Genomic DNA, 7,815 nt, shown 5'->3' with positions numbered 1-7,815 from the left:
TACTGATTAAAGTTGCAAGGGTTGTGTGGCAAGTGCTTTAACCTACTGAGCCATCTCAGTGGTCCTGCCTTTTCTCTGTATGTTTTACTGTGTATTTCAAGGATTGTACAATATTTAGCGTATAAAATATCTGGGCACAGAGTTAGCCATATGTCCAGATGATCATGTCCATAGATCTACAGTGATATTTCTCTTTGCAGCCCTCTTAACAAACCTAAGTTGTTGATCTTTATCTTCCTCTACCATATGCATAGAATGCTGTACATTTCCTTCTAAGCACTACTTTTACTGTGTTCCCAAAATCTTGTGTTTTCATTTTCACTTAGTTCAAAGTGCTTTAAAATTTCACTTGCTATTCAGTCTTTGAGCTATGTTACTTAAGAAGGGTTTGCTTAATCTTCAAGTATTTTGGGACTTTGCAGCTATCTTTTTGTGTGATTTCAACATTTAAATTTCATTCTGATCAAAGAGCAGGCTTTGTATGAGGTATTTTTTAAGGCACAGATGAGGTCTTTTTTGTTGTTGCTGTGTTTCATGTGAGTCTAAGAAGAATGTGTACCATTATGAGGCTCTAGAGTATATCTAGCCTGTATTTTAGCAAGTCTTTATTAACACCAGGCTGCTTGGGGAACTGCTGGTAGTCAAAGTGAACAGCTAATTCCACAAGGCCAGACTGACATCCTTGTTCTCTACAGGGCATACACCAATACTCTGGAGGATGTGCCCTGATGCTACTGCAGGCAGGAAAATTAATGTGGCCTATTTACTCAGCCTCCACTGGTTTGTGCTGGGGATGAATACCTGGATGTGGTAGAGGACCAAGCTCTGCATTTTGCTTTCAGCATCTCACCCTAGTTAGAAGGGACAACTCATTGCCACAAAGCTGGGGTTTTGGGAGTATGGAATCTTACTGATGTTGTAAGCAAAGGATGGCAGAGATGGGAAGTCCAGGCTCCCAATTTGGTCACTCCTGGTAAAGAAAAGAGAATGCTAACCTGTTGTAGTGTAGGCTTCCTACGTGGCTTCTTCTGACACCATATTTGCTGGCAAGGTGCACCTGTTTGTCTCTTTCCTTTACTTAATATTTACTGACAAAGGTGTAGTGGTCATGCCCCTCACCCAGATTTCTGGTGTTTCACGGTAGTATGTATTTAATAGCTCCCATCTCTCTGAGCTGCACCACTTTTAGCCCCATGGTAAAGAAAATATAATTTTTATTTATTTTTTGCAGAAGCCTGTGCCAAGTGATATTTCTGTAGGTACAAGTCTGACTGGAGCAAACACAGAGTCCAGAAAACATATCATTAACTCTAGCCTCAGGTTCCTTAGTAGGTCTTTCTTCTTTGTACCTGTTTTATTCTTGTTTTACATGCACAATATAGGGAAGAATAGGCGCTGTGTCTACTCCATTTTTTTTATCAGCCCAGAGGCATATGTATATCTGAGGGAACCAAAGATTTGACTTAACCTGGTTTAATACAGAGCAAGAATGAACAAAAATGACTCCAAGAAACATTTTTTTAAAAATAAAAACTCGCGCCAGGCGATGGTGGCGCACGCCTTTAATCCCAGCACTCGGGAGGCAGAGGCAGGCGGATCTCTGAGTTCGAGACCAGCCTGGTCTACAGAGCTAGTTCCAGGACAGGCTCCAAAGCCACAGAGAAACCCTGTCTCGAAAAACCAAAAACCTCGCATCTTGTATAGTAATTTTACCTTTCTCAGTTGTCCTCCTGATCTTTGGAATAGTGAATTTCTTCCCAGAACTGGCTTCTCCATCAGTGGGCCATGACGATTCACTGTCTGGGTTCATTCTCCATGTCTTACACTTATCATTCTCTTTCATTTCCATTTTGTTGGTGACCTAAAATCAACCCCACGTTAAGATCTCTATTGAAGTATGGCAGTATAATGTGGCAGTAATCTGAAAGCCCTCAAAGAAAACTGAGTGACAATATATTTTTAGTCATACGGTCAACAGGTTTCAATTTCAATTTACCTGGTTACCCCAAATAGAAAATGAATAAATTAAAATTTATTATTTTATGTTATGCCTTTAAAATTTTTCAATAGATTACACTCTTGTAATTTACTGGATTATAATGGGTATCCAAATGCCTCTCCATTCCATAGCTTAAAAACTTCATCAATAACAATTTTTACAAACATGGTGAAATTTTTGCTAAAAATTCTATTCTGTAAAAGTTCATTTTTCTATATGCTATGCTACAACAATTTTCTTTATATCAAAATTTCTAGCTTTGAGTACCATTTCAACACTTAGCTAGTAGCTAACAAGTCACTGTTCAACTGGTTATTGCTCCACAAGATAGTCTACAATGTTTAAGACAGGTTCTACATTATACTAGTATTAATGAAGGGATTCCTCCTTCCCTTTTATCCCTCTAAGTCCACCACATTCCTCAAACAGATTGTTTTTCTTTTTAAAGATATGTTTTTAAAAAATTTATTATATTATGTGTGTGGGTATTTTGCCTGCATGCATGTGTGTGTATGCAAGGCCCACTTGGGTCAGAAGAAGGCATTTGATGCTCTGTAACTAGAGCTAAGAGACAGTTGTGAGCTGCCATGTGGGAGATGGCAATTTAACTTAGGACCTCTGGAAGAGCAGCAATTGCTGAGACAGCTCTCCAGGTCCTCCTCAAACACTTACTCTTTATCTCTCAAAATAGAACTCAAAGTAGCTATTAAATAAGTTGTGATGCTTCCATACAGAATTTGTGTGAGCAGCCATTTTTATACCATTTCATAATATGATTTATGAGTTGCTTGACAACCACTTAGCTCAAACATTAAATCACAGTGCAAGTTATGAGATGATAAAATTTTGTAGACACGTCACAAAGGTTAAGAGTGCACAAAGGGTTTACAGAGTTCTTAGCCTCTACTTTGTGCTCCCTACAGGAGATCTTGCATGTTCCAACCACAGAGTAGGAAATCAGTAAGAAAATAAACCTTCCCTTCATCTACCCACAGTGGCAAACACTAGCAAGCTAATTCCTCCTAACAAAAGCACCTTAAAGGCAGGCAGATCTCTGTGAATTTGAGGCTAGCCTAGTCTACAATTCCAGGACAGCCAGGACTACATATATGACCCTGTCTCAAACAAGAATATCTTGATAATATCCAGATGCAGAAAAAAAAGGCTATCTCTGCCTGGCAGCTTAGTAAAGAAAAGGAATAATAACTTAAAAAAACATACTATAAAAACCTCTCAATTAGTCATGGTTTATTATGAGCAGCAAATAAGGTATAGAACAGTTGCCTGGCTGAATGTACTTGAAGGGCCAAAAGTGCTCAATATTGCCATTATAGTTAAATTCAGGGAAACCGAATGATTTTAGTTGTGCGTTATCTTACAAAACATTCCTCTAGTAGAATTTACCAGTAAGGTTTCTGAAATCACTTTTGTTTCTTGGTGCTTAGGACAGTATCACAAAAAGCTAATTTTAAAGCTGACAAAGGATGTCATTCAAGAAACAATGGGTTCAATATTCTCCACTGGCTAAGCTATAGGTTGTTACCTTTTCAATTAACAACTTTCTTTTTTTTAAAACATTTATTTATTATGTATACAATATTCTGTCTGTATGCCTGAAGGCCAGAAGAGGGCGCCAGACCTCTTTACAGATGGTTGTGAGACACCATGTGGTTGCTGGGAATTGAACTCAGGACCTTTGGAAGAGCAGGCAATGCTCTTAACCACTGAGCCATCTCTCCAGCCCCAACAACTTTCTTATATGAAGATTATTTCTTAAACTTCAATCCAAATAAGTCAGTCACATTAATAAAAGTCATTTTTATACTAACTTATGTATCAGAGGCTCATAGCCATTATATTTATACTAATCTTTGCACACATGTATAAAATGTATAACATTGTATATTATAGGACATACACAGTAATCCTTTAACTATTACATAGATCAACTTTGAGCCAATACATTTAAGCAATAGATAAATAAATTCTTGGGAAAATATAACTTATTAAAATTAAGTCTAAAATAAAAATATTTGACAATCTATTAAAAACTAAGTAGTAAAAATAAAATTTGATACTATTAATAAATCATTGTAATCTAAACTTATCTCCAAAAATCAAGGGTGATTTAACAAGAAAAATCTCCACTCTTTTATTACATAAAGTGGTTATTTCATCAAATGCAGAAAAAGGAAATTAAAAATTCATTTATTTTATAAAGCTTAACAGACAGGAATAGGAACATCCATAACCTGATTTTATATATAATCTACTGAAAACCTATAGGAAATTGAAAATGTAAGGATAAAACAAGGATACCCGCTTTTACACTTATTAAAAGTGTACTGGAGTTGCTCCTAAGAGCAGAAGAAATAAAATGGGTGAAGAACTTTTAAAAAATAACTGAGAAAAGTGAGACTGGATACCCCGGGGCTTAGGAATTTCAGGAGTGACAGAGACCGACTCAGTACCTGAGAGAAGCTCTGACCCAAATGACAAGCAGATTAGGTAGAATGTTAGTCAGGAAGGCAAAACGTAATAATGCATTAGAATTCTGGTTCTATCCAAAGAATGTCACCCAGAGCAGAGTACCCAATTTCTCTACTACAACATCTATGTTACATGGTTACAACAGGACCTGGCACACAGGATCTGCACAAAAATAAGTGAAATGTAGACCTGATTCCTTTCTGTGGACCACCCCAAGTCTATTCAGAATCATGTACAAAACAAAGTTGACAAGGGTCGTGTTTTCCATAGTCTATCCCTCACTAGGCTCACTTTACTCTGGTTTCCACCTTGTCACTCCACCTAAAGACACCTGCAAGGTCCTTGATGACTTCCACATCAGCCTCTTATGTTCCTAAGTTATGTCTAACTTATTATGTATCTGGCTCCCTATTTTTTTTTTTTTCGAGACAGGGTTTCTCTGTGGCTTTGGAGCCTGTCCTGGAACTAGCTCTGTAGACCAGGCTGGTCTCGAACTCGCAGAGATCCGCCTGCCTCTGCCTCCCGAGTGCTGGGATTAAAGGCGTGTGCCACTACCGCCCAGCCTGGCTCCCTATTTTTGATAATCTAATATGCTTTTGGAATATAGTCATCCCCAGGTATCTATAACTTCATAATTATGATTTTATAGTTACTTTTTAAGAACTGATTTCTTTGCAAATCAAAACAACTCTGAGATTCCATCTTATAGTAAGAATGGCCAAGATCAAAAACACTGATGATAACTTATAGTGGAGAGGATGTGGAGCAAAAAACAAAACAAAACAAAAAAAAAAAACAACACTCCTCCATTGCTGGTGGGAGTGCAAACTGGTACAGCTACTTTGGATATCAGTATGTCAATTTCTCAGATAATTAAGAAACAACCTTCCTCAAGACCCAGCAGTACCGCTTTTGGGTATATACCCAAAGGATGCTCAATCATGCCACAAGGACATGTGCTCAACTTATGTTCATAGAACCTGGAAACAATCTAAATGACCCTCAACCGAAGAATGGATAAGGAAAATGTGGTACATTTATACAATGGAGTACACACAACAGAAAAAAAATAAATGATCTTCTTTCAACATATGTATCAAGAAGTCTTTCTATGAGATAGTCAATTATACATGTTTCAAATAATTTCCTGTGTTTTTAAAATCAGCCCTTATATTTTTTAAACAAAAATGTTTTATAGTCAAGACTTTATTTATTTATATATCCAAAATGTGTTTATTGGGATGGTTCCCACTCATCTCGAATCCGGTGCTTTTCGGTGCTGCTTCCTCCTGAAGGAGCATCCTTCTGTCGGGCTTGCTTTCCCGCCTGTAGGCTGACAGAGGACAGTGGAGCAGCCGACACACAGGACTACCGTCTGTGCATGGCTAAAGACCGAGGTGATTTTATAGCATCGTGGGCACTTCATATCCATAAAGTAGGAATTGGGGCTCTGCACCAGGTGCTTTTTCTTGTGTTTCCTCTTTTCCTCTCTGGATAGGGATGAAGGAGATCCTTTGTGAGAGGCATGTTCTCGTAGGGAGGTCGTCACCGCCGGAAAGGCAAAACTTTATTTTCTTTTCTTTAATGTTTTGTGTTGTTTGTCAACTTGGAGAAATGATTTTCCCCAAGTTCATGAAGATAAACCCAATCTTTTCCCGAAAGTTATGTTAGCTTCTAATTCATTAAAACGTGTTTAAAATTTCTGTTTTATCTAAGAATTAGTGGCTAATTTTCTCCAATATGACTATTAACTGTGCTAGCATTTAATGGCATTTTTGTTCCTATATATAATGAATTCTGGGCTCCCTTCTATTTCATTGGTATGGTTTGGAATCCTTGTTCCAACACCACACTGCAATAAATCCTGACAGATGTTGCAACAAAACAAAAATCAAAGAAAAAATAATTTTAAAATTCTTGCACATTAAAAAATGTTCTATCTAGAAATTTTGTTACTTTTTTTCTTCTTTAGGTAAGGTTTAAGTATAACCCACACTGTTTTCAAACTTATGATTCTCCTTTCTCACTGATTTGGGTGCCAACACTGCAGACATGTACCACCATGACCATATGCTTAGGTTTTATGTGGAATTTCATTGACTCTAATGATCAATTTTGAGTGAAGATAGAATATTTCTTCCCCTATTCATGTCAGTATCTTTCAATCAAGTTTTATCTTTTAAGGTAGTCATTCTGAGATATTTTGTGACTTTTCTATTACAATATGTGGTATATTTAAAATTTACATTTTTGAGGTGACAAGATGGATGAAGTCAGGTAAAGTCAGTTACTGTTAGGCCTGGTGACCTGAGTTTGATCCCCAAGATGGTGGATCCATACAATGAAAGGAGAGAACCAATGCCTTAAACTTGTCCTCTGATCTCTAGAGTCCCTCACCTGTATACACACGCATGCCAGCAAACACTGCTCACTGATATCTCTCTACACCAGTGGTCTCAGTCCCCAATGAAAAGACACAGACTCACAGAATGAATGTGAAAACAGAAATCTATCTTCTGCTGCATCCAAAAAAAAAAACAACAACAAAAACAAAAAAAACCACACCTTAACATCAGGATAGACATACCTTAAAGTAAAAGGACTGAAAAAGTTATTCCAAGAAAATGGACCTAACAAGCACAAACAGGCAGATGTAGCAATTATAACAGCTGACAAAACAGACTTCAAATCAAAACCAACAAGAGAAACTGAAGGACACCATGTGTTCATCAAATGAAAAATTTACAAGAACACCTACACACCAAACACAAGGACACCCAAGTTCACAAAAGCAACACTACTACTTCTGCTTAAATCACATACTGACCCCCATACATTCAGAGTGGGAGACTTCAGGTACAAGAAAATTGAACTAACCCCCTGCAGCCTATCAGACCAACATGGATTAAAGCTGGATAGCAACAACTGAAAGCTTATAAACTCATGGAAACTGAACAATTCAGTGATGAATGAAAAATGGTTCAAGACAAAAATTAAGGACTTTCTATAATTGAATGAAAACAAATATACAACATATTCAAACTTATGGGACATAATGAAGGCGGTTCCAAGAGGCAAGTTCATAGCATTAAGTGACCACATTAAAAAAACAAAAACCAAAAACCAACAACTCCAGATATCTCATATTGGCAACTTAACATGAAACTTAACTTGAAGACTCTAGAACAAAAAGAAAAAAAAATCATACCCAAAAAGAATAGATGGCAGGAAATAATAAAACTAAAGGCTGAAAGCAACAAACTACGAACAAACAAAAAAAATACAAAGAATCAACAAAACAGTTGTTTCTCTAAGAAAAATCAACA

General features: G+C 37.0%; 1 protein-coding gene and 1 pseudogene across 1 annotated transcript in view; both read right to left on the bottom strand.

Annotated features, from left to right (window-relative positions):
- Tex15 (testis expressed 15, meiosis and synapsis associated) overlaps positions 1–7,815 on the bottom strand; it is a 52,076-nt gene that overhangs the window by 29,520 nt on the left and 14,741 nt on the right. Inside the window, exon 3 of the mRNA XM_026787007.1 lies at positions 1,714–1,861. Within this exon, the coding sequence (XP_026642808.1) occupies positions 1,714–1,849 (136 nt within the window). The 5' untranslated portion in view covers positions 1,850–1,861. The remainder of the gene's footprint in view (positions 1–1,713; positions 1,862–7,815) is intronic.
- LOC106144217 lies at positions 5,709–6,016 on the bottom strand (annotated as a pseudogene).

Source organism: Microtus ochrogaster, linkage group LG7_11 (assembly GCF_000317375.1).
Source record: "Microtus ochrogaster isolate Prairie Vole_2 linkage group LG7_11, MicOch1.0, whole genome shotgun sequence".
NCBI lineage: Eukaryota > Metazoa > Chordata > Mammalia > Rodentia > Cricetidae > Microtus > Microtus ochrogaster.
Note: the sequence above shows the minus strand (reverse complement) of the source record. Positions and strands in the feature narration are given on the sequence as shown.